Genomic DNA, 26,364 nt, shown 5'->3' on the forward strand with positions numbered 1-26,364 from the left:
ATCATTTAATCGAGTTTTATCGTCCACGTAGAACACGGTCGCACGCGTGATCGAACGAATAGTGTACGGTCGCTGGATCCCCAACGATTCGCTTTCGTGCTTCCTATTTCACGAATTTCTCGATTTCCCGTTATTAGAGCGAAACGTACGTTAATCGGCGTTCGAGACCGCTTCCACATGTTGGAACGTCATGATACACCTTCAACAAGAAGAATGATACGAAAGCATAGGAAGTAATTAATGGTTTAATTATATCGCGAGAAGTGATCATCGCTAAAGCTCGAATAGAGACACGAGCGTATTCGCCAGGCGGCCGTTGTTGATAATCTGAATAGCGTTCGAGAATCGGTGATGACGTTTCGATTGGCAATCTACAGACTACTTTTATATTTCGAGTCGTTAACACGGCCCTGTGTGTAGAAGCGTCAGGTTTTTTCATGTTCATTCGAAAACTGGTCGAACACGGTCCGGTGTGTCTGCGCGACTAAACAAATATGACTAAGAGTGGTGGTTCGATATTGGTTATACGTGCACCTTTCGAGGAACGCAATTGTGTACACTGTCACGGTCTTCATTTACGTCTGTTCCCCTCTCGTCTCGTTTCCTTCTCTATTAACTTTCATGTACGGTTCATTGAATACAAGTTTGCCAATCTTTCGCGTTTCGCAGCGATATCTATTTCGATTCGATCGAAAATATTCCTTTAACCCAAGTATTATCAAAAAGATGCTAATAATACCGATCGAAGAAGCAACGTATTTCAGTTGATTCAATAATTTTTTACGTAATCACCTAAGATAATGTCCCGGCAGAATAAACACTGATTGGTACCCCGTAGATTTTCTTTAACGATCCTTATGCATTTATTCGCGTAAACGTTATCTCCGATACAGTCTAGAGTCTAGATTATTCTCGTTTCTGCCATCAGGGGTCAGAATTTTATTTTAGAGTAGACGGAATGTCTACACTGATTAAAACGTCATCTTTTTTTTCCCCTCTTCCTCCGCTTGTACCACATGTATGTCGTAATCGTTACGCGAAAAGCGACTTCTTCTTCTTCTTATTTATTTAATTTTTAGCTCATAAGATGGAGAAAGAGAAATGAGCATATAGAAAAAGGTTCAAAAAGCGCAGGCTGATCGTTAGACGCCGATACGCCGTCATATAGTCTTCGTAGTTACGTTGGTCACACTGTGAATTCCACATTTTTGCAGCCGATTTAATAAAGCGGTCGAGAGTTCGCACGATTTCATTACGTAATCCATTTATCAGGAAGTCGAGGTTGAATCGAGCGATGTCGAAAGATGAAGGAGTCGACTATCGAAACTCGCGCCACGACGTTTCAGAAATCTTCGATCGCGATCGTTTAACGTACCGCCACTGAGGTGTGTGCTGCACCATGATGACGTGCCATTCACCGTGAAAACCATTCACTCAAGGTATTAACAAGGTCGTGCAAGGTCGTGCACTGCTATCCTGCATTTATACCGAATATATAACGATACGACACAACGTTCACGATGAACATTCTATGTAGACTTCGCGTGGTTCATCGTGTACACGTGTCCATGGATATGTGTGTACGTGTACACATATATCGAGATTTGCGCGCGAAAGCAACGGAACACGGTATCGATCCGAATGCGTAGAAAATGCTATTGATTCTCTCGGCCGACCCGTCGACCTCTTCCACACGTTGTGTAGTTCCGAGGACTGAGGAGGCGGAGGCAGGACTTTTCTCTTTTCCTCTCGCTTTTATTCTCCTCCGTATCATTCGCTGAAAAAGTTGCTTCCCGTTTCTCGGATTTTTCATGCGGATATTTTTCTTGTTGCTCCATACCTATGGATCTTCAACGGTAGATATCACGTTCGGTACCTGTTATCGTTTTCGATGTGTCTTTAAATTTAATGCATTTCAACATCGAGGATTTTCTCCGCGACCAAAGTTTTATTTACTCGGTAGAAAAAGAATCTGCAGTGCAATGTAGTTTCTCATTTTGATATCAAAATTAAGAGCCAGTATGTATGTAAATAGACGGTCTTATACGAGTTCAATAATATTTACGATAATAAAATATAATATAGAGTATATAAAATGATAAGTGGATAAAACGGAATATGAAAGATATGACTATAAGATATGTAACTTCCAAGTTATAGAGGGTTCGTGAAAAACATAAATAATTTATGCTATCTGCGTTACGATTGCGCACAACGTTTTTGCACTTCTTTTTCTTTCCCCCTTTTTTTTACTTTTTTTTTTTCTTGTTTTCCTTCTGATCATATTGTTGACTCGCAACTCTGTACGAATATAATCTAAACTCGTCGTAGAAATGATCTGAAGGTATCGAGAGTCAACGGTTTATCTCCTTTTCGATAAATGGCACCAATCGGCTGATCTGTTTCTTTTGATCGTGGGCGACGGTTGGATTGGCGACCTGTTCGGCTATTTCTAGCCTTTTCCCTGGTGGCAGATTACGAATTCCGCCCTTCGACTAACCGAGGAAAGTCATTTCTGCCGCATCTCTGCGGTCTTGGCGAAACAAACGTTGCGTACGTGACCGTGATTGGGCTGGTGAAGGGGTGAGGAGAGAATTACATAAAAGGCACGAACGAAGCGAGTCGCCTATTCGCCCAACCTACGTCCTCCAGGGTCGTACACCCACGTTCATACTTCGTGCGTATCGTCTCGCAAGCTTATATGGACGATTATGCATGCAGGCGTTATCGTATATATACGTGGAACGTTTAGAGGACTCGTCCAGGATCGTACATGATTTTCAAGAAATTTTCCATGTGTAGGAATTCTGTCGAGCCACGGTTATCTCCTAGCATTTCCGCACGCGTTGATCGCGAGAACGAATTAGTAATATATATAGTGATTCATATTGAGATGAATCATTTACGTCGAAGCAAGTTCGACTATCGTGCAAGTAATTGAACACCATTTTGTATAATAAATCTCGTATTAATTATATGAATGTGTAGATGCGTGAAATAATTTTATTTAAAGAAAATAAAGATTTTTAGTTAATTGTTAAATAAATGTTTCGTTTTTGTTGACGCAGATCATGTGAAGGAAGGATATGATAAACTGTGGCCGATGAAGAGAAGAGCACGAGCAAGAGTACGAGCAGGAGCACGAGCAAGAGCAAGCGGCTTCGTCGAGGAAGGCGAGAAGAAGCGACGACGAGGCGGCAGCAGCAATACCAATAAAAAGATCAACACTAGATCTGATGTTAGCGGACATTAACGGTAACTTGGCGGATCTGAGAAGTGAAGCGATGGCGTCGCAGAGATTTTGTCTGCGCTGGAATAATCATCAAAGTAATCTACTCTCCGTTTTCGATCAACTACTCCATGACGAGTCGTTCGTCGATGTTACGCTGGCCGTCGAGGGCCAGTTACTCAGGGCACATAAGATGGTGCTGTCGGCGTGTAGTCCCTATTTTCAGGTAAGGACAAGTCTCATCCAGAGAGAACAATGCATCGTCAAACCGGAGATCCTGGGGGAAACGTATGCTTTCTTTTTGAAGTCCAATGAATCGCGTTCTAGAACATTATTAATAATTCATCACGGTAGATTAATTCATGACGCGTATTAATAATTCATAACGTTTTCTTACTCGACCCTCTTGCCGAATCTATACCGACCGAGTATTTTTTTCTTACTATCTTTGCAGGCCCTTTTCGTCGGACACCCCGACAAGCACCCGATAGTCATTCTTAAAGATGTCCCCTACGTGGATATGCGCAGTCTTTTGGATTTCATGTATCGTGGGGAGGTCAGCGTCGACCAGGATAGGCTAACCGCTTTCTTGAGAGTCGCTGAGTCTCTTAGGATAAAGGGCCTGACCGAGGTAAACGAGGACAAGTGTGACTTGCCTAGTATTACCTCTTCGTTGCTTGGCAATCAAAACACAGTACCTCCACCACCACCGAATCTACATAGAATAAACCAAATCGGGCCTCACCACCACGTCTCGCAGAAGAGGATGCACCATATGTCGAGCCATCCTCTCCTTGGTTCGGCCTTATCCGCGCCAAAGAGAAAAAGGGGCAGACCGAGGAAGCTCAGCGGTTCTTCCGATACGCCGATCGGCGAGATCACGGGCCAGGAGCTGCAGTCCTGTTCGGGGACAGATCTCGTACAAGGTTCGCCAGAAATGATGGAAATGAAGATGAGTATCGACTTTCAGAGCGAAAGCACCGGTAATAATGGTAGAGGCGGAAACTCCAGTACTGCTTCGGCGAGTAGTAACAACGTGAACAGCAATAACGTCGGGAACTCGGCATCATCGGGAGCCAGTCTGGCTGCTTCCTCTTTGTCGTCGACGAGGAAGGACGAACCAACGGAAAATGGTACTGACACACCCGAATCACTAACATCTCGTGTTAAACGGGAACCTGAACCGACGCCTAGCACCTCTGCCCAAGGTAAAGCACTTTCTCCTTTTTATCTTAAATAAATGTGTTTGTTTGTTTTTGTCATTCGTGAAAATTTGCTTGATTGTCAATAATCTGACTGGTTCTTGTTTATCTGTTAGCCTCCGATGAGACGTTCGCGCGGCCACACAGTAGGCAAGGGAACGAAGGTTTCAAGCAAGGTAAGGAATTCCATTATCAGCTTACACGATTAACGCAACTTTTTAATCACCATCTATGTCGTGAATAATCGAAGTAACACGATGTCATTACATATTTTAAAACATTCTTTGGTACAAGTACACTAGCTTGAACAAATTTAATCTTTAATCAATGGATAGTAGTATCAACTGATTTAGCTCTGTTCCTAAGTTCAAAAATTAAGAATTACGGGTGGTACGTATATCGGGTGGAAACGATACAGCGCGATCGTGAATTAAAGTTTTAAGAAGCGATATCTATCGATGTAACCGCACCCACGAACGTACGCGTCTTTTTTTGCAGTGTCAATATGATTTATACTTTTGAAAAAAAATAGAAAGATACGAAAGATACAAAATTGGCATTGTACGGTTTTAAAAGGGATCCCATACTCTTACCTTTTCACAACTATTTGAAATTACATGTTTCGGTGCACATAACCTGTAAACTTAGCTTCTCGGTAAATTAACGACAACATTGTGTCGTTTCCATCTAATATACGCACCAACTATGCCTATCACTGAAATTAAAAGATAAGACTCTGTTATCGAGTATCTGTGAATTGATTTTAGAATTCCAAATAATATTTATTAACTTGAGAACAGGATACTCTAAATGCACTCAGGATAAATATTAAGTAATTGAATGTATATTACAATATTGATATGTAAGCGGTGTAAACGTTCCCAATCATTTTTTATTAATGGAAAAGGAGGATATTGTGCCTATTTGGCAAACGTAGGTTTTTATCAATATTTAAATAACTCATTTTTTGCTCCATTTGAATTACACCGAATTAAATTTAACTTCCTGATACAATTCGATGTTGACCAACAGTGATTACACACAAATATTCCGTTTGCAATCTTTTCCAGGTGATATTGTATTCTTACCCTTAACAAATATTCTTACGTATTTACCTATCATTTGTTTTATCAAAATTATTACAATCATCTTGACAAATTTGAGTGATGAATATGCAAATGAAAATATTACAAAACACTGCTGTACGATGTGCTAATCAATTTAATTTTTCAGAATTTTCATCTGTTAATTTTATACCTTGCTCGTCGTTGCGCGACTGCAAACTAATTACGAATCGCAGTATCGCAGCAATATTTCCGGGGAGGCTATTTTTGGTCGTAGACTCAAGTACACTAAAAAAATAATAATGAATAAAAAAAAAAAAAAATAAGAAAGAATATTGAGACTCGAGCCGATGAATTTGTTGACGAGTGCAATTCGTTAAGATGTTAACTCGAGGATACTGCCTGAGCTAGCATCCTTACATGGAATTAAGGTCAACAAATCTCGCTGAGTATTGAAAAAAGTATTTGTGATTTGTATCCGGAGAAGGTGAATAGGCTCCCAGGAGTTTATGCGTGTCACGGGTTTCACGCGGTCTGTTAAAAATATCAGAAAAAAAGAAAAAAGCAATACTACTACTAATGATAATAACCGTTTCCTTTTTCCGTGCAATCTGAAACGAATTTTTCGGCAGTGTTAAGCCGCGTAGGCGAAACATATCGAAACACGATGCGCACAAAGTTTAACGGGCTTTCGAAAACGAGACCACTACTTAAGTCACGCGTTGACCTGTGACAACTCGAAATAGAAAAAAAAATCTCGAAAAAATATGTATACATATGCGTGCCATGTGTATATATATATACATACATACACATATATTTACGAAAAAAGAAACAAAGTGTATGAGAGAGAAAGGAAGCCGTCGTCTCGTTGAGCCCATACAGGCGTTTGTGTATGCTCCTCTGAAACGACGAGACGTTCGAGCGGAATCAAAAAAACGTGCCAACAAACACACAAGATATATATTCCCTTTTGAATGCTGTAGCCTCCAAAAATCTAACCTACCACCCACCGATTGTCGTTAAGGGACATAATATAAAATATACATACCCATTGTAATTTATGCTCGGCCAATGCGCAGCGCTTCGTTCCTTCTTCTTTACGCTCGTTCTCCTCACTCGTTTCTCTAATCTAGACTTATATATTTATATATACATTTCTATTTACTGCCACTTTTACTTACCTTTTTCGATCCCATTTCACATATTGCGCGCACGCACAGATACACACACACACAGACACACAAACACACGCGCGCGCGCGCGCGCGCGTGCTTGTATACAATATGTATATATTGTTATACGTATACATGTGCAACATATAAATATATACACATGTACATGTTATTATATATATGATTTTATAATCCCCGCACGCGAATGAGAAACGCTTCGCTGTCATTGGCCATTTGGTAAAAGGAGGGGGTGGAGCCAGCTTTTAGCGGTGCTTACTTTTTTCTGATTTTTATTTGAAACGCTGGTTTACTTTTTTTCACGTTCGTTCATTGTAAGAAAGTTGAACGCAATTTATGTTTGCGCCGAAGTGACGGACCGTGGTGAAATGGATAGATGTCATTACAACGAAAAAAAGAAGTGTGCGTAGCTCTTTTTAACAGACAACGAACGTCGGCAGGTTATCGCTTCCGCCTTCTCTTGCGTTCTTCTCGTTGCCTAATTGAGTTTTCACGACGGAGGAATGAAACACGGAGAAACAGAAATTTGGGGAAAAGTCCGAAACATGAAAACGAAACGGGAAGGAGAAAACAGATGAAAATATACGACAGGACGGAAAGAGATGGACAAACAAATGTAGTGACGGAAAAGAAAGAGCGAATGATGAGAGAGAAAGAGAGAGAGAGAGAAAGAGAGAGCGAGAGATCAATATAAAAAGAAATTGGTATCGAGAGTGTGACGTACATTCTTTTCCATATGATGTTCGAGAAAGAGAGAGAAAGAAAAGAAAAGAAATTACTTTACTGACGTACGCACGCACGCGCACACATGACAGAGTGCTTCGAAGATGTCGAACATGATGATCGTTCGGTAGTGACCGTGAAACGTGTTGCTTTGTTCTCTTTGCGCAGGTGAGTTGAGATTATCTGAGTCACCATTTGATCTCTGAGAGATTACCTTTGCGCGGGGGAAGCGAGGGAACTAGGGGAGGCCAGCCGCTCAAAAAAATACAAAAAAATATATAACATAAAATAAAACAAAACAAAAAAAAAAAAATAATAAAATGAAACCGTTCCGAAATGCCAGAATCTAAATAAGAGAAAGTCGAATAAAAGAATCTGATGTAAAGTGAAGCCGAAAGCGGATTAAGTATAACAATATATAATTGCATCGAAGAAGAGAAAACGTTGCTTCTTCTCGAGCGTCCTCGATCTCGATGGATCGTCTTCCCGTAGAGAATGGATAATATGCGTATACGGTTTAGACTGACGGGACGCACGGACTATTTAAAACGTAAAGTTAATAGGGAGGGGGTCTTTTTCGAGTGTACATGATGATGATGTTTATTAACATTCGCATATACGTGCATTCTGCACGCGTATGTGTAAGCGTTCGTCTCTGACTGAGTGATGTGTTGCGTGTATACATGTATTTGCATACATTCCGTAGCAATAGATACGAGAGCGAGTCCAGGTGAACGGGAGGAAAAATACGAGCTAAATGGTGTAAGACTGCAAACGCGAGAGGGTGGAATGTAAGTGTGCGTGACAGACGAGGAAGAAAGGGTGCGTGAGAGCACGCGCGCCTGTGTGTGTGTGTGTGTGTGCGTGCGTGCGTGCGTGTGTGTGTGTGTGAGAGACGCATGGGAGGGGAGAAAGAATTATACGCGCGCGCGCGTATGTATGAAAAAAGATTGTACGTACGTGTGATCGCGAGAATGTCTGAGCGCGTGTATGGTGCATATTTATTTGGAAGAAAGAAAGAAAGAAAGAAAGAAAGAGAGAGCCATCGTTGAGTCGCTGAAATGCTCTTCATGGTATGGCAAACGAGACCGTAACGGTCCTCTTCGCAGCCAGCCGGTACGGGATCGAGGCAAAGCCGCGATCAACAGTGAGCAGTAGCGAAAGCGTGCGTGAGAGCGAAAGAATCTGAAGAGGGAATGACGACGAACAGGGGTGGGGACACGGAAAAGCGGGTGCGGCATAAAACACTTAACATGGGACAGAGTTGACGGACAGCCGGTTCGAATACGGTGACTCTTTTTTGCTGGCTCTACCCTTCCTCTTGCTTCCCCCCACAAATATAGAAATACGTTATTATATCAGTACATTATTATACACTATTATATATTACTAGAAATATGTGATAATTTATACCTAATGCATCGATATACTTAAGTTCGAATGATGTTATTATAACATTGATATATATATACATATACATACGTACGTATGTATGTATGTATATATGTATGTATATATATATATATGTATATATATATATTATACGATACAAAGGTGTAGGCGTCGAGAACTGTTTAAAGAAGAAAGTTTTCTTCGTTTCAGACCCGGAGGAGACGTCGAGTGGCGGTGGCTCGCAGTCACCGACTCATATACGCATCAACTTCGAGCGATGCTTTCGTAAGGAGTACAGCACGTCTCTTCAAGGAAAAACATCGTCAACGGCAATTATGGCGTCCATGGATGACTCGCAGCAATATTCCGATTCCGAATCGGAGCAAAAGGTGTCGAAAGACAATTTGAGCAGTGCCATATTTAATCTGGTCGCCGGTGAATCGGAGATCAGTCAAAGCGACTTCGAAGGATCGTTTAAGGTCGAAAACGAGAGAACGGAAGGTTCGGTACGGGACTTCTGCGTGAAAGAGGGCGACGTATACCGGTGCACTGTATGCAATCGTACCTACACACACATCAGTAATTTCTGCCGGCACTACGTCACCTCACACAAGCGTAACGTCAAGTACTTTGCTTGTCCGGTTTGTTATAAGGAATTCACGCGGAAAGATAACATGGTCGCCCACGTTAAGATCATACATAGCCTTAAGTCGCACATGGCTCTTAGCAGCAGTGGCAGCAGTAGTATGGGTCAGCAGCGGTAGACCGCTGTCGGTGCGTCCTCTCTTCTCAGGCTACGTTCCTTGGCTCTTTCCCTTCGTTCTGCCTCTTGAGAAAGAATCCAAATTACCGTTACGATGCTCCTCCTACGTTTGCGGAGGTGCTCTTAACGGCCAAGTATCACTTCGCGTCGTGCAATCGTCGATAAATCGTTGAACAAATCGTTGATCGATTTCTTCGTCGTCGTGGTAAGGGTCAGGGGACGTTACGCAAGGAAGAGGCAGCAAACGAAAAAAATCGCGTGAAAAGCTCAAGAGCGATGCGAGCGTACGTGTCAGTGGCTTTCCGGATAAACCCATAGCTGTAAAAGAAAGAAAAGAAAAGGTCGCAGTGTTTCGAACGGACAAAGAGAGAACAAGTAGTAGTAGTTAGATTAGTCTCGTAGTTAATAAAATACAATCGAGGATTGGTTTTTGAAGACAACGCTAGTAGGACGAATCAAGAAAGGACGATATCAGAGATATGGGGGTAAACGGATAGTCAATCGAATATACAAATTTTAAACATCCGATGATCATCGTCATTGATACGTAGATAGTTGTACATCTGTTTCCTTTATACAATTAACGAACGTTTGATAAACAACAAACAGGCAGAACAAACAGCTAAATCCGAAGACGTTGTTTCCGCCAATATGGGGAAATTGAATCGTAGACCATATGTCTACTGCAGCTCAAAACAGTTTCTCCTTTTTCAATGGATCAACGTGAAACGAAAGAAACTGGACTTTTAACAAATGGATATATGATATTAATCATAGCAGCTAGTAAAGTCAAATACAGTCGAACGGAGTACCTTTTATGTCCGGTTACTTTATTAAACGTGATATAATTCGTGCTATATCGGATCCTATAACTACTGGTTTTCTCTTGATTCGTTCGAAAGTTCGCTCTTTCGGACAAAATCGGCGGGTGTATCTCAGCCTATTTCGTAAACCGAAAGCTCCCTTTCTCGAAAAATGATTTTCGTGCGCGTAACACGAAACGGGCATTAAGTTACAAACGAAACGAGCTTTACCGCGTCGCTTCCCTTCAAGGGAATCGCGGATGTTATACAAATAAAAAGAAAAAAGAAGGAGGAACGTAAGAAAAAGAGATATGCGCATACAAAGAGTTTATATATGATTGAACCGGTGTACTCGTTTGGTCGTCTTAACGTAGTTGTACGACAACGAGGATCAGTTATGAAACAAAGAGGAGAAAAAAGTAAGCAAGATAATTGCAAAAGAAACGTGAGTCCAAATCAACAAAGAGTATATTTACTATTGTGTGACTATAATATTACGGAGAGAATCAAACGTGTCGCATGTAGCATCGAAAATATGCATACGTTTATTGAAGTAAAACGGCGGTACATGCACACACAATATAAATAAGGGAACCACGTAGACTGAGTAAATGCAATATATATGTACGATGACCGTTCGCCATGTTGTTGAGCCGTTGAGCTGTTGTCAAGCTGTCGAGCCTGATTCGAAGTTATATAGTAGCGTAATAGGGAGCCAAGGTGGAAAGAAGTCCGCGGTTAGGGCAGGCAAGGATGGAGATAGTTAATGGGGAAATTAACGGAACGGGACATGCAATTCTTGAAAGACTGCAGAGGGACGGTTTTAACGACACCAAATACAAGATAGTACTGACATTGGATAGACTGAAGGCACTTTAGTAGTAACTTAACGCCATATCGTACTGTACCGTACTCTATTGAACAAAACATTTGTGCTTAGCCAGTACAGCTGGACACAGTTTTACTACTATATATTCTATATATTCTGTATATTATATATATTATATTAGAAAACATGGATTTTATCGTTACCCAAAAAATGATACGTTCGTTTATTTCCTGTTTAACTTGAAATGAATCGTGGGTAAAATATCTATATATATATATATTGTTCCCAAGAGCAAAAATATGCGATTAAAACGACTATTAAATTTGTTACATAAATTCATAATCAACTAAAGCTAATCGTTATAACGTAGATTCTCTTTTTGTAAATATTAAATTCTAAATAACGTGAGACAAGGATGTGTGTGTGTCCAGGGTCATAGAAATTATCGTTGTTAAAAATATATCCTTGTCTTACTTGTTACGAGTTTTACGCAGTTTATCCGAAGCATAATTTTATGTATAATTTAATTCAGAAAGACCATGCTTAGAAAAGAAAAAAGGATACAGAGTTCTTTGTGAGTTCTTTTAGTCTTAAAGACTATAGCGTGCACGCGCAAACGGTCGAGTCGATTATCGATTACTGTTCAAAAGGGATACGGCTACAGTGATGGTACATAGGCTTAGTCGTGAGAGACAGCACTAAAATACGATTGTAGCTTACTATATTTTGCACTTTACACTTTGTCGAATCCTCTCTAGTCGGACCTTCGTTCATAGATCGATTGTTATGATTATGAACGACACGCATGAATCGGAGAGGAAGCGAAACGATTTATATACAAATTTTTTCACTAGTTGGGCATAGACATTAGACGACTAGAGGCTATATAATAATAATTATAAATATTATTACTGCTACTATTAATTAATTATAATCGTAACGGAGACCTTCGTTGTTATTTTAAATGCGTGGGATTTCAAGGTGAAAAGAAAAATGAAAGAAGAAGAGACAGGACACAACATGATTTATACGATCTTGTGTCCGATATCGCCCACGATTGACCAGTGTTGTTCGTTCGTTATTCAAGAGATATCTAGCGTTGCAAAGATAAAAAAATTTTAGTTGTAAGAAATACGGAGCGATCGGAAGATCGATCGCCTCCGGATGCAATTACGCGTACTTTTAGGAAGATAGAATGATATATTATTAGTTAGGCAGGCAGCAATGATTAGACGAGTAGGTAAAGTAAAGCAAAAAAAATAATAAGGAACGATAGAAAGAGAAACAAACTAAAAGCATATACGGATGTTTTAATATTTCTGATCGTAATGGACCGTGCCGCTGACTCGCAAAATCGATATGCTCTCAGGTCAATTATCTTCAAAATTTTTAACTTTCATGGACCAAAGAGTATCCACCATTCCGCGTCGGTGGATTATTTTCGGCGGGGAGAAAAGATGTGTGTGTGTGTGTATTCTTTTGTTTTAGTTTATCCTATTTTAGCTTGTGTTTTTTTTTTTTGTTTGACGTACAGAAAGAAAATTTTAAGGACGAGAGACAGTTGCAGGCCGGTCTTGGTGAAATTGTTGTGTTCGCGATGGGTTAACGCAAAGCCCGTCCAAAAAAAAAAAAAAAAAAAAAAAAGGAAGAAAATATGAAAACAAATTGAGGAAAGAGGGTATAAACTGATAGTTGAATATAAATATTATATATTAAACAAAAATAAGTGCAAAGAGGCAGCGGCTAAAACAGCTTATATCGATTTAAAATGGAAAAAAAATAATAATTAAAGTAATACACTCACATTTGATAATCACTGAGAGGCTAAGACTAACTCAATTTTAGATGGCAGGTAAAGAGGACGATTTATAGAAGCGGAATAAAGCGTGTCGATATGAAATGGAAAGTACAGTGTAACAGAGCTCTCGGATCGCCTAAAGCAAAATCAATTGCCAAATTGTAACGAACGACAATTCAATCATTTCGATACTAGGCTCACGATCAATTTCTCACTTTTTTAACAATAGACCAGGAAAATAGATCCACGTGCTTGTTTCTTTTAAACGGGGGGCTTTCCGTGATAGCTCGTTTGGGATATCCAATTTTATTCGTCCGTACGAAAAGGAGCGTTAGTTTACCCTAGTCGACTTTTGCGTGAGAAATCGCTTGGAAGACCTGAAACTCTTGGTGATCCTTGTTGACCACATGTTTGTTTTTTCTTTAAATTTTATTTCTCGCATAATATATTATTCTGTTAAATATCTTATTTGTCGTCGTCGTCGTCGTTGTCGTCGTCGTCATTGTACAAGAAAACAAAGATCCGCAAATGTTTCTATCCGCCGTTAAACTTTAGAAAGACAGTTGCAGAGCATTTGGCAAAGAAGCAAAAAAAGAACATTTGTAACGACGCGTATGCGAATCAAGTTGTTATCTCTGCTTACATCGAATTCCTTAATGGTATCTTAAGGCTCGTGATCAGGGTAAACTGATACCTAATAAAATTGTTGAAATTTAGCAACTGATCTTGAAGCTTGCTACGAAAATTTATCGTACAACATTCGCTCACGTTCGTTGCCTTTAAATGTTGTTAATCTTTAGAATTAAGGTTGTAAAAAAGGGGAAATTCATGTTGCCAATCAGTAAAACTTAGTAGAAGCTTGCGAGGAGTGTTTTTAAGGATTAAGGATTATAATGATACGAAATCCTTATATTCGTACAAAATTAGTGTTCAAGCTGTAAAAAGTGTTCATAGCGGAAGAAATAAACACTTTGAAGTGTTATGAGGAATTGTTTGTAAGGGGGTACCTTGTACTTGTACTACGCATTACATAAAAAATGATTAAAAATTAATTTCAACTAACGTTGTAGTGAAAAGAGAAAAAGGAAGAATCGGCCGAGTTAAAATTTTCTACGAAAATCTGCAACTGTTTTGCCTTCGTTTAAGTGAATTTTACTGGAAGCAGAAGCGAATTTCTCACGCCAATCGCGGTTAGGATCACAGAGGTCTCGTTGATGAATTTCGTGTTGAACATATTTTAATTAATTTATAAGTCTACGGACATTGCGGGTGGGTTATGGGGGAAAGAATATGAAAAACAAGAAAAATTTTACATAGATTATATTATATTTATATATGGTTCTTGCAATGGCGACACGCCAATAACCATCGTTCCCTTTTATTCGTCCCTTATTTCGAAAGCGGACCACCAGTCAATACCGATTATTCTAAGTTTCTTTTTCACGTGTTATCGGCATCAGTCGCTCTTGCAAGAAACCAACGCGAAAGAGTAACAGAGAGGAAGAAAGAGAGAGAGAGAGAAAGAGAGAGAGAAAGAGAGAGAGGTAAATTACGAGGCTTAAAAAGCAGACTGTACTATCGGATAGATTTTAATATATATATATTAAATATAAATATATATATATATATACATAAACATATATATATATATTAAAAAAGAAAAGAATCATAGTTTATTATCGCAAATAAATTACACGCATATGTACACAAACACGTATACAGAGAGAAACACATATACAAAGTATGCGGCAAGCGTAAAGATGGTACATATATATATATATATATATATACATATTATTATTATTATTATTGCGATTATTATTATTAATATTATTATTACGATTATTATCATTATTATTATTATTATATTATATATATATTTATATATATATATTTATATATATATTTATATATATAAACAAAAGTTATATCGAATATATTTTAGCGCTAGTTGATAATACCTATTAACGTCGTTGCAGTTTTTGAAATGATGCGTCAGAAAATGAGAGTAAAAAAAAAGAAAGAAGCAAAGGAGGTATGTGGTTGACTTTTAACTTTATATATTATACGTTGAATTAACGTACTTCAGTGGGATCCAATAATATGTAGCGGTGTAATCCCCGATTTGGTGCCTTTTTAAGCGACATAAATAATGACGATGAAGAAAAGAAAAGTAAAAAAATGAAGTAATAATAATAAATTGTTATCGACGCCCGCGATCTTAGGCGCGCGCGTGCGCGTGTGTGTATATCCCTTTTTTTAAAAAGCGCGCCCGATGATCGCAATCTAGTGCCAAATAAGTGAGACCTTGTCGTGAAATGAGCGTAAAAGAGTAATAAAGGGAAAATAAAAAAAAAAAAAAATAAAGAAACAAGAAAAAATTTTATAGGGAACTTTTTAGAGAAGATGAGTCTTTTCTGACGCTGGGTAGACTTAGTATATTTTATATGCACTGATTGTTTGATTATGACTATCGATAATAAAAAGAACGGTGTTCAATAGATTGTAATTGAAGGATTTTTAAGTCTCGCTGTACCGACTTTTGTCTCATACATTCACGTCTCCGTTGTTGCGCGCGCAATGCATACTCACGTTTTACATGCACTTTTAATCGTGCGTGCCTGGTCGATTTTACGAGATGCGCTGATAGAAATCTGAACGGATAGCTTTTACTTAAGGATCAATGAAAAACCGAAAACGTAACATCAGCGTTATCGTTCGAAAAGAATATTTAGCGGGCATCTCGAAAAATCGTTTAGTGTATCCAACGTACAAACTAGCGCATCGAAGGAAACAATAAGACACTGTGTTAAATGAATGAAAGAGGAAAGAAAGTTGTTTATTGTCCAACAGTTTTTTTTTTTGAAGTTAGCGACTCTTATTGTTTAAACTTCTTTGAAAATCGATCATATTGTTTCTCCTTGTGATAACATGTGCGTAGAAGCCCGATATTTTATCTTTATCAGCGCGTAAGTCAAGCGAGTTTCTTGTATGAAGCTTCATCCATTAACTGCAATAACACCTTTAGTAAATTTCAGCTGTTACGTCACTTTTAATTTTATGTTATACATTTACCAATATTGTTTTCTTCCGTTACAACTTTTTACAAAGTAATCGACGTTCTGCGTCGTATTTTCTTATTTTTTTAAATGGTTTCCACGCGTTACGATAAAAAAGAAAAAGAATGGGGAAAAAGAAGTGATTGAAAAACTAGCGAATAAGCGTACTAAACTAGCGTACGTTGAAATATTTTGTTACCAATGATTTATTCCGAAACGGAAAGGAAAAGGAAACAATGATCGAAGAGGTTGTCGTGCGAATTGTGTGTTGTAATGGAAATCGACCATAAATTAATGAGCTGGATCGTCTGTCTAGTATATGTATACGTATATACATGCTTGTCAAGGAAAGTAGCAGACTAATTGAAATTCGAAAAAGAAGGTAATTACTATAACGACTAACAGCGCAATGCTACACGCAGTAGAACTTTATTTTACTTCCTTTCGTTACGTTTTTCGTTGTTTTTCCGTTATGATATGCGTTATTATTGTCGCACGTATGTGGAACGTGAGTGTAAGTAGGCTCAGAGACTCGTGATCATTCATTAATCGTTTACATACAAATCTCTACTGTCCCGCGTAGTTGGAGGATATTTTCAAAGCGACGCATCATCATCAAAGTGCCATAATTTATTTCAAAACAAAGGATTTGTCACACGCGATTAATTCGCCACGAGTTGTCTACAACCGTTCTCTGTCTTCTTCTTTTTCTTGTCTTTTTGGAACGAAAATTTTCTCTTTCTTCGTTTGTTTATATTTTCTTGTTTTTTTTTCTAATTACCCTTTGTTTCTAATCTTGTTACTACGTTCCACAGCCGTGTTCTTACGTAGAGATTTCTCGTTAGTCACTTGAAACAGAAATCATATCGTCCCTTTGTATATCTCGATATGTTCACACATACACCAAATTCAAGAATTCCCGCATTCACTACGAAGCACCGTTACTCTTAGCCAAAAATTACTTTTATTTAGTTTCGTTTTAGTGATTGTGGATGCATCTGGTTGGTCGATAGCGATCGTTGTCTCGCCGTTGACGATTATCCATCAAAAGACACGCTGCCAATAAAATCATTGAAATGGCTCTCGTTAACGAATTACCATTCAATTTTTTATAGAATCGTCAACACAATCGGCGAGAAACGATTGTCAGAACCGATCGGACGATCTTTAGATATTAAGATTCCTACGTTGTGTGTGGCTTACTCGAATAAAAGCGAACGTTTCTTATTTGAAAATAACAGAAATTCGACCGATTTGCTCGCACGTTCGAATATAGAGCAGTCATCAGTGTTGAAAACAAAAAGAGAAAACAATCGACGTTCCAACTGCTTGAGAAGCCAATCACGATAGGAAATCAGCGATTATTATTTTTTATGGACTTTTGTTTTGCATGTTGCGTACGCGTATTGTTGATTTATTATTTTTACTGTCCGGACAATGAAGCAAAGTGAAATATTTGGAGATCAAGAAAAAAGATAAATATATATATGTACATGGTTTTTTTCGTTGCATTTAACTTCTGATTTTTATAAGTCCGCTGGCTGTTAAACTCTTTATTTTTTGTTTTCTTCTCATTATCTCAACGTTTTCGTTGCGAGAAACGATTTATAACAATTTTACGCTGATAATGTTCATTTTGATCGTTATATAGAAGTTGAAAGACTATTTTTTGTTCTATTTCTTACTTATTAGCTTGCTTCTAATAAAACATTGCAAGATGTTTAAGCGAGTAAAGGACAAAGTCTGTCACATAATTTAGTCGCAATGCCGGAACTGGTGTCGTTTCTCGCATCGATCGAATTCTCGATACAAAGTACGACGTAGAGACCGTTTTGCACGACAGATTCACGACTCTACGACGTGTATCTATCTTCTCCGCGAAATCACCCGACGTTTTCGATTTGGAAACTTTCCAGTGCATCTTGGGATGTGCCAAAATTACTGATGCTTAAAAAGGGAGAAAAGAATCGGGTGAATTCTTTCTTAGTTATCATTGCCATTATGTTCCCTTTGCTTACCTTTCCCCTTTTTTAAGTTGATACACGATCGTCAAGAATTTTCAGCGTGGAATCGATCCGTCATTCTGTATATTACGAGTACACAAAGTACGCAATGAAGGCCCGATTTTTGCCTGACAACTTGTTAAAAAAAAAGAAAAGAAAATGGTACGACTATACTTTGTTTTGGTTTTGTTTGATCAATGCGAGATTTTTATTTTCATCGATATCCAAAATTCCCGATTCCCTCGTATTATTTATTGGTACTTTATTAAGTAGATTATTATTCGTTCTTTTATATTATAATTTTATTTTCAGGTGTTATTTAGATTTTATTTGTATTACTTTATACAGAATCATTTATATGCCATGTTGATTTCACATCGAGCTATAAATTCCCTTTACGACTCGCAGTAGCCTCTCGTATCTCTGTTCTGCACGCATCAGAGTATACAATCATACATCGGTATCATTAAATATTTATTTTCAGTACGAATTAGATCGCAGTTGCATGCAATTTACACAGCCTTTACCGTAGCCAGAGAGCAAATCATGTTTTAGAAAGTCTCTTTGATAATGCTCATTGTCGTAATTGTTGTAACCATGATCGTTACTTATTCTAGATAAGAATCAGTCTCTTTACTAACTCGAATCTTTTCACAGAGTTTTCATCGGGGAACACGAAGTCGGATGGCGAGACGTGGAAAGAGAAAGGTCGAAATTCCGGATCAGGATCTTCGGCGAATCAATCGAGCACGGACACATCGAACGCGAGATCGAACACCACCACTTCGTTGACCACAACTACTAGCTCGACGTCCAACACAGCGTCCAGTTCCGGCACAACGATGACCACCACGTCGACAAGAAGTTCGTCAATGTCACCGGCAACCGGTAGGAACAACGCGCAGAACAGCGGCGGAAGTAGCAGTAGTAGTAGCCCTGCACCAACCACCAATTCCTCGTCGACGAGCAGCGGTCACCAGATCGGAACCATGTCGGCTCCGCCTGGTCGACAGGTGCCGAAGAGACGCATGAGGCGTCGCGCCACATCGCACTCGCAGGATCCTGCTGAACAGCTGACCGAGATGTCCGTTCGCGGTTTGAATCTCTTTCGTTACGCCTCGATATCCGAGGGTGTCTATCAATGCACTGAGTGTGCGAAGCTCGACATTCAGAAAACGTTCAAGAATAAATACAGCTTCCAACGACACGCTTTTCTTTACCACGAAGGCCATCAAAGGAAGGTATTCCCGTGTCCGGTATGTTCAAAAGAATTCTCCAGGCCTGACAAAATGAAGAATCATATGAAAACCGTGCACGACTGCTTCATGCCGAAGGATTGCGTGATGCCGTTTGGTTTTTTTCTCTCGCCTTAGCGGGCAGGGCGAGGGCGAGGTGGGATGGCGATCGGTCCAGCACGAAGAACGACCACTGAACCAGCGGAAGAGAACACTGGCCGAGGAGAAACGACCGTCGCGACTAGTGACGTCCAAAGGAACTCGAGGAGCACGCTCTCGAGGACGACGTTGAAGCACGTGGCCACCTCGAGGATGCTCTCCATATTCAGGCGGGGGCGTGTTTGAGAAAGCGAAATCTTCCTTTCGTTTACTCTGTCGTCTTCTCAGCACCGCCCTAGTCTAGTCACCCGATAGTGAAAATACGTGGTCGTACAGAGAGACACCGATAGAAAAATCGATCAAGTTGTCTTCGGTCTGAGAAAACAAAATATATATCATAACCTGTGTGCCGCGGACCAATCGCATAGCCTATCTCACCCCCGCGATGATCGACTCCTCACGTTGTATTAAAGCGAGATCGGATTTCCTACGCGTGCGATCAATTTTTGATAGTCGTTTTTAATGGAAGCCCGACGAGTATCGTCTTTTCGGGAAGAAGGGCGACCGACGGTTGATATCGGCCAGTGGAGGAGACTAACGTGACAGATCGCATACAAACACTGCTGAGCGGGACGACGTCGAGTTATCGCGGGGATTTTTTCCTTTTTTCTTTTTCTTTTTTTTTCTTCCTTTTTTTTTGAATTAAAGGACAAAGAGAAAGAGATGTCTATACTCGAACGTAAGTGCTCGAGTAGTGCTGCTGTGTACATTAGTATTATATAATCCTTGAACTGTGCAATAGCGCGCAATGCTTGTGGACGATCGATGCCCGGCTGTGTCTCCTTCACTTGCACGACCATCCTGATCGCCATGGTTTTACACATGGAAACGTAAGCCGCGTGAAATTTCAAAGAAATTCGCGGAGAAAGCGATTTGGCCAGTGGGAAAAAGAGGAACTTTTAAAGATAGCGATTGAAAAGGCTATACTTGTTTATAGGTTTTTATCGTGTAACTAATATTGTAGGCGGTTACGTTTGCGTATGTATCATATATGGGAACCATTGTTTCACAATGTTGAAAGTAATGTTTATCGTGTCGAGTCCGCGTTACCGAAAAGTTCTCTTTTACTAAATATCGTCGCAGTATTTTACGCGGGCGTAGTCTGCATATAAAATTCCAATTTTCTCTTTATATTTTGAGAAACGAAATTTAACGATATTGGTGAACAAAAAGAGGGAGATATATATTCTCGCAAAATTAGCCAGCTTTCTCGTGCCTTTATCAACCGCGTATCCCCTTTTTCTTTTTCCTTTTCTTTTTCTTTGATACGAACGCATCATTTTTGACATGTAAAATTTATGTCTAGAGTATATCTTCCTTTTCTTCTTTTTGAAGCAAAATATAACGGAGCAACATAAGCAATACGATTAATGTGACTGACAAAGTATCGTATGGGTATATTCCCGTTTTAGATTATACCGTGATAGCTTTAAAAAAACTTCCAATGCTTTAACGCACTCGCGATGTTTTTATTTCTTTTTTCACTTCTTTTTGTTTCCTTGTTGTACCCGCTCTTTCAAATTCAGCAGTTCACGTGTGAAACGTTGGTTGTGAATATGTTCTCTCTTCTTTCCAGATATTTTCCAATTTTCCACCTTTCATAGTTCCCTATACATCTGCACAAAACTGTATGCAATCACGATCAAACTAGTTGTTTCCCGCCAAAAAAATGAAATTTGGATATTTTTCCCCTTTGTTTGTATCGGGGAATGTCACCTGTATCTTCAAACTTTCAACAAACATTCATCTATGCTTATCAATTTGCATAGAAGCTTATTGAAGCGATAATAACGTGCTTCCAAATTTTTGTCAGATGTGTTATATTCTAAAGTAACGAGAAGAAAGATGAGCAGATGGATTGTTATCAAAAGTGCAGAGTTTCATAGCCAGGATTCGTATTAATATTATTATAACTGTTATTGCTATTTTTCTCTTTTTAATGTTTCCTACGCCTTCCAACAGATTTGATTCCAATGGTGCGTAATAAAGCATATTAGTAAAATATTAAAAGAAAGAAAGGCAGAAAGAAGATGAAAATGTATATTTATCAGAGAGTTTATTAACGGTTCCCTACGTGGCACAGAAGTCTCGTAGAGTTCATTAGATAGTGCCTAAAATAGAGAAAAGGGAGGAAGAAACATGAATTATACTGCATAACAGACCGGTATATGTACAGGTTTTCTGGGAAAGTGTATTATAGTTATTACCAATAATTAATTATTATTCTTACTATTATTATTACTGATTTACTATTACTCGCACTACTATTAATGCAGCAAAAATAATATTATTTTTATTTTCACCGTTACTATTATTTCTATTAATATTATTGTTTGATAAGAATTATTAACTTTTAGATATGGACAAGCACCGATAGAATTGGTTATTATTGCTAGGTATATAAGTTAATAATGCACAGGCAAACACAGACAAGTTATAAAGAAAGTTATCTATACAGGCATAGTATATTTAATGACCCTCAGTTAGTTTTGGGTCTGGACCGTTTGTTTTTTCTCCTTGATTTATTATTATTATTATATTATTATATTATTATATTATTATATTATATTACAATATTATATTATATTATACTTTTTTCGTTCATTCGTTCGTTAAAAAATCTGAAAGAAATCTATTATTTGATACATTGTTAACACGTTTTCTTTTTTTTCGGTGTTGGGACACCGCAGAGTAGAAATAGTTGAACGAAATATAAATTTATTCGCGCATATGTACGTGCGTGCGCGCACGTGCTTATATATATATATACATACATACATACATACCAATAACTTTTTGGGGAAATGTTCAAACATCGTTCACGCAGTCGAGCAGAACTAATGCAAACGAAGTGTTATAATTTGTTAGTAGGAACAACGCGTTACTATCCCTCCGTATCAGTTCTAAAACATAAACCAGGAAAGAAAGAACGAGAGGAAAATAATTCGCCATTCGTTGTAATTTCTACTATTCTCCATCGTTTCGTTATTTTTCAACCTGATAAAAAATAATATTATTCAGTAATAAAATTAAACATATCATTAAATTAGATGCTTACAAGAATGTATTTGTTTGATCGCATAACAATTTTACCCATAGATCTGACGTTATAAATCCCTTATTTTACAAAATTTGTTATAAATTAAAAATTAAATTAACAGCGAATTAATATTTCCTCTTTCGTCCACTCTTCCTGCTATTTTCCTTTTCTATAATGCTATAATTCGTTGCGAGAACTTTCGAACGAATACTGAACGGGAAGCAGTATTTTGGTCTTCCGCATCGGTGTTATACGCATGAGAGAAAATGAGCATGGATGTTAGACGTGTGATGTGTATGTCTCAGAATGATGAGGATGATGATGATGATGATGATGATAATGATGATGAGGATGATGCTGATGATGATGATAATGATGATGATAATAATAATGATGATGATGATGATGATGGTAATGACGACGATAATGATGATAATCATCAAATCTTAACTATTACAGAGAACTATTTAAAAGAATATATATAAAGAGAAATATATTACGTGAGAGGGAATGTGAACCCGCGTGTGATTTCGTTGCCGTAACACGAGGAACTCGTCGAGTTTCTCTCTCGTAGATCCAGCTCGTACTCGTAGTCGGTATTTAAAAGGAAAAAAAGCAAAAAAAAATATATCAATATATATATACATATATATCTTATATATATATATATATATATATGTGTGTATAATATATGTATTATATATGATGATCATATGTTTAATATAACACATATATGTTATATATATGTATATATATATATATTTATATATGTATTACGAAATTGCGTAAATGTAAAGGAAAAACAATGATAACTGTTTAGTTTCCGTTAGGTGAAGCACGAAATTTATATTCGCGCACAATTCTGTTTCTTGCGTCCAATTTGTAGTTGTTATGTAGGAAGCGTAACGTTCATTTTGATATTATGCATATACGAAAAAGCACACATCTACAATACTACCAGAATACAGAGCACGTTTTGAATTCCGTATTGCTTGTTAATCACTGAAAGATATATTAACAGTTTCGGAGAAATTGTGTATGGATTCGCAATTTGAGTCAGTGATTGATGTATAATATGTGGGATCGATACGTACGTTTATAAAAAATGGGCATCGTATGCAATTTCGATTGATTGCTTGTGTTAACGAAGAAAATTATTACTATTTGGAAAGATAAGGTTTGCGCCATACGTATACAGTTGAAGGCTCTAACGTCATTGCGATACCAATGAGTCTTAGGAAAGAAAAAGGAAATGACAAAACGAATTTCTTAATTCTATGATGTGTGCAAAAGCAATCGAAAACGGTCGTGTTATACTTTTTTTTTTCTTCACTTTCCATGCATTGTGACTACCTTACTTCTTACGTTTTAGTTTTATACCATTATTGTAATAGTTCTATTATATTATATTATATTATTATTACACTATTATATATATTTATATATTATATATATAGCATATATATAATATATATGTATATATATTATTGTCATCGTCAAATAACGTTTATTATTTTATTTTTAGTTTTAACTATAACATCGGGTAATTAGGTTACGAGATAAGGTGCGTTAGGCTTTAAAGGAAGCCACACGATTAACACATACGGAATGAGGATACGAAATAACCGAACAAAATGCAAATGCGGTTACTTGAATTTTTCATGATGCAGAGATATTTTATTCGAGCGTTAAATGCTATTGTAGCTTGTGACATTAATGCGATGCCTTCTATTACGTTTCCAATTTTATTCGTTGAAGTAGAATGCAAGATATAGATGATATATATTTATGTATATTGTCACGACGTTCTGGCGAATAGACTTATTTATATTTACCATAGTTAAATCTGCACGTTTTATTCATGTGTTAGCGGCGAGTACGTTTTTTCTTCGCGTAAACCGATGAAAAAGTCGCAACGCATCAGTGTCGTTTGTGTCTCCTCGTCTATTACCAGAACCTCGACCCACTACAAATCTTTCGTTTGCTGCGAATAAAATTCGCGGTTTACACGCACGTTTAAATATCTATCGATAAAAAGAAAGCACCGGCAGACGTCTTAAATAAAGAAAAGGAAAAGGTATATACACGCATGTCCACCTGCATTATTATTCCTACTTACTGTTCTTCGACGCTTTAAAAATGGAGATAATGCAAGTGAGTTTTATGAAATTCACCGTAATGTTATAAAGATATACAGACATATACGAAATATATAGGTACCAGTACTGACACTTTTATTTGCACTCGATCCTGGAAGCATCACTCGACACTCTGTTTCGATAGAAGAAAGAAGCAGTACATAATTCTATTAGTGACACTAAAAGTAACAAAACGCATTCATGCAGGATGTTAAAACTACGAAAATGTACTAATAAGTAATGGTAGATTTTTGCAATAGAAGAGAAGGAATTGTGAGAATTATTAAAAGATATAGACGTTGCGAATACAGAAAAAAATCTATTATATATTATATATAAATACTATATTATATTATATTATTATATATTATATTATATTATATTGTACGTTCGCCCCGTTTGAGGGTAGAAGCGCGCTTATACAAACAAACAAAAAAAAGTTATATCATATAACAGTAATAATAAAGAAAATGAAGCTATACGTTCGCAGATTATCGTCGGTCGTTGACTGTACATTTAAGTGTACGTACATATGTACCTATTATAATCGATGCCGGGTGGCGATAAGGACTATAACAATTTAATACCTATTATTATTTTTATTTGTTTTTATCTAATTGTAGTTTCTTTGTAACTCTTTGTGATATACAACTGCAATACCCGACCGTTTATTTCTTGTATCGATTAGCGCAACCTTCATTAAAGCAAGACAGAGGAACATACATCTCTCCGTTTAGTCGTTCTTCTCTTTTGGAACTATTCGTCCTTTGCTTTCGCGAAATACGCCATGCGGAAATATTCATTGAACTTAAAATCGACCAAACGGATACGTTTCTTAAATTAATTCTTAAATTATCTTTAAATCCATTCTTAATCAAGTTTTTAATTGGATAAGACTTTTCACCATAATTCAGAGGATCCTTGAATCTTTATCGAAAGAAACATAAGAGTTAAATTACTTTATCGAACATTTCAGGAAATCAACAGCTTTTCCTCCTTTTCCAAGTCCTGCTTTAGGATACTAACGTGGTTTGTAATACTCCTAAGAATCCAAATCACTAAATTTCCTAAAAGCTCAGATTGAACGCTGCTCGAACTGATAATAAATTCCAAGACTTTCAGACCTATTTTCAAGCTACAGACTGTAATATTCCAAAAACTATTCCCAAATTTCAATTTAAGACATTGCTTACACTCGATAATAAAACATTGAAACCTCATTAAATTGTCCTCGTTCCTCGCCTCACAAATTCAAGGAACACAACCGATGACTAATCTTCCAGCTGAATGATACTAACGCTCCTGTACCTGTTCTCTTTCCATGTCTGCCCAGATCAGCTGCCGAGTCTACCGAGCGACATCACGTTCGAGATCTGCACGTCGTCGTCCTCGTCGTCGCCGCCGCCTCCTCCTTCAGCACCTTTGACGACGGCGACGAGGAGCGGCGAGGATTCGTTCAGCGAAGGAAACACAGGCAGCACGTACATCAAGTCCGAGCGAGTGGTTAGCGGAATGCACTTCCTCACCGACCGGGAGGAGGATCGGGGAGATCTGTTGCTACCTAAGTCAGAATCCGGGGAGGCCGAGCCGGAGGTCAGGAAACAGGTTGGTTGGTCTGCTGCTTTTGATACTGCTTCGGCAGGCAGTGCACCAGCTGTGCCACCTGGCTTCGTTCAGAGGACGATTATGAGAAGGAGGCGCGGCTTATCACCATGTCCTCGCGGACACGGCACC

At 38.1% G+C, this 26,364-nt stretch overlaps 1 protein-coding gene across 8 annotated transcripts in view; it reads left to right on the forward strand.

The window, feature by feature from the left end:
• The window catches only part of LOC117210681 (protein tramtrack, alpha isoform), a 40,723-nt gene that overhangs the window by 11,034 nt on the left and 3,325 nt on the right, over positions 1–26,364 (forward strand). For 4 of the 8 annotated variants that reach the window (XM_033453921.1, XM_033453923.1, XM_033453920.1 and 1 more), the window contains exons 2-5: positions 3,069–3,455; positions 3,684–4,437; positions 4,548–4,607; positions 18,716–20,925. In XM_033453921.1, the coding sequence (XP_033309812.1) occupies positions 3,237–3,455; positions 3,684–4,437; positions 4,548–4,607; positions 18,716–19,431 (1,749 nt within the window). In that variant the 5' untranslated portion in view covers positions 3,069–3,236 and the 3' untranslated portion in view covers positions 19,432–20,925. Of the gene's footprint in view, positions 1–3,068; positions 3,456–3,683; positions 4,438–4,547; positions 4,608–9,013; positions 13,816–18,715; positions 20,926–25,963; positions 26,236–26,364 lie in introns of those variants that run through there. The other 4 variants (XM_033453925.1, XM_033453927.1, XM_033453926.1 and 1 more) reach the window with 2 other exon arrangements.

This window comes from Bombus bifarius, unplaced genomic scaffold (genome assembly GCF_011952205.1).
Source record: "Bombus bifarius isolate JDL3187 unplaced genomic scaffold, Bbif_JDL3187 scf7180000008208, whole genome shotgun sequence".
NCBI lineage: Eukaryota > Metazoa > Arthropoda > Insecta > Hymenoptera > Apidae > Bombus > Bombus bifarius.